The sequence below is a fragment of the Malurus melanocephalus genome, unplaced genomic scaffold, assembly GCF_030028575.1.
Source record: "Malurus melanocephalus ecotype Western Australia unplaced genomic scaffold, MMel_1.1 scaffold_635, whole genome shotgun sequence".
Lineage (NCBI taxonomy): Eukaryota > Metazoa > Chordata > Aves > Passeriformes > Maluridae > Malurus > Malurus melanocephalus.
This window is the reverse complement of record NW_026623867.1, coordinates 207,429-209,082: the sequence shown is the minus strand read 5'-3', so window position 1 is coordinate 209,082 and position 1,654 is coordinate 207,429. Positions and strand designations below refer to the sequence as shown.

Genomic DNA, 1,654 nt, shown 5'->3' with positions numbered 1-1,654 from the left:
AAGGTTGCAGTTTTAGGTTTAAGATAGCACAGCGTACATTGACTTTTTATTGAGGATGTTTGGTGTTTTTGTTTAGTAGAATTTTTAAATTAAGTTAGAATATTAGGCTACAAGAACTGCAAGCATGTAGGTTAAGGGTATAAGGGATACATAAAGGATATAGAAAAGGGGTACCTGCACAGGTGGGGTGAAGTTCCCAGCAGCAGAACAGCCCTTTCAGCAGGAGAATTCCCCAGTGCAGACCCCTGTCCCAGTGTCCTCAGAAGACCCCTGTCCCAGTGTCCTCAGAAGACCCCTGAGGAAGCAGTGGATAACAAAATGCTCATCCGTTCCCATTTATAAGAAGGGTTTCTCTGTGCTAAAAGAATTTCCTTTCTGGAAAAAGGTGTTTTCTCCATGAGCTGATGAAGAATTAATGTGCAAGAACCCACACTGCTGACCCTGCTGTGGTAAGATCATAAAAGCCCTGCTCTTAACCCTAAATCTGACCCTAAATCCAACCAGAACCTGAACACTAACCCTAACTAAGCCCTAACTGCTGACCCTGCTATGGCAGGGCACAGGGTTTGGCACTGTGCTCTTAACCCTAAATCCAACCACAACCTGAAGACCTCTGGGTTTGGCTCTGCACAGGCCAAAATCTTTGCTCTGTTCCTACCTGCACCGCCTGCCCTGGGATCAGCCTGGCCCCACAAAAACCCCAGCAGCTGCAGCTTGGCAAGGAGGAGCCCTGGRAATCCAGGATTTCAGGAGTCCCACTGTCCATGGGGAAATCCTCGGATATGCTCTGCCCAGCCTGCCTGCAGGGCCCCATTGCCTGTTCCAGTATTTCATGGGTGTGATGCTCTTCCTTCCCTGCAGTGACCCCCAAAACCTTTTCCACCTCTGTTTGGGCTGCACTCACCGGGACCAAACGGAAGCACCCTCCATCCTCCATCACTTGCTTTCTCTTTTGTTCCTCCCAGGTGTCCCCCTCCAATCCCATCACCATGGAAATCCCYCCCAAAAGTCCTGATGGGAGCGAGAAGTCCCCGCAGTCCAAGGAGCTGATCACCAGTAACACAACCAGCACCCTGTGCATGAGCTCCCGCAGCGAGTCCGTGTGGACCAGCACCTCCAGGGGCAAGTGGGACATTTACCGCAAGCCCATCATCGTSGTGTCCGTGGGAGCAGCCATTTTCCTCTTTGGGATGATCATCACCAGCCTGCCCTGCTTCCTGACCGAGTACAAAGACGTTTATAAAATGTGTGGGCCAGCTTTCCTGTCCCTGGGGCTGATGCTCCTGGTCTGTGGCCTGGTCTGGATCCCCATCATCCGCAAGAAGCAGAAGCAGAGGCAGAAGTCCCAGTTCCTACAGAGCCTCAAGTCCTTCTTCTTCAACCGCTGAGGTCAGCCAGGACCTTCCCCAGAGGGTTCCACTCCTCTCCACCAACCTGTGCTGATCACCATGAAAACAAACATGTTCTTGTACTCCCTAGAGGATTTCATCCCAGTCAGCCTCTTCCCTACATGGTCTCAGGTGTGAAAACGAACTTTGTATTTCATCCAAGTCATCCCAGGAAAAAAAGAGCAGGATTTTTCAACTGAGCCCAGCAAGGCAGATCCAAGCTCTCTGCATCGCCTTCCTGTCCAAAGAGTGACCCAAGAGCACCA

At 51.0% G+C, this 1,654-nt stretch overlaps 1 protein-coding gene across 1 annotated transcript; it reads left to right on the top strand.

Moving 5' to 3' along the window:
• Nucleotides 1–905: 905 nt before the first annotated feature.
• Nucleotides 906–1,641, top strand: PIRT (phosphoinositide interacting regulator of transient receptor potential channels). The gene has a single exon (XM_057383463.1). It carries the CDS (start codon nucleotides 990–992, stop codon nucleotides 1,386–1,388), a length of 399 nt encoding a protein of 132 aa, XP_057239446.1. The 5' UTR covers nucleotides 906–989; the 3' UTR covers nucleotides 1,389–1,641.
• The last annotated feature ends 13 nt before the right edge of the window (nucleotides 1,642–1,654 follow it).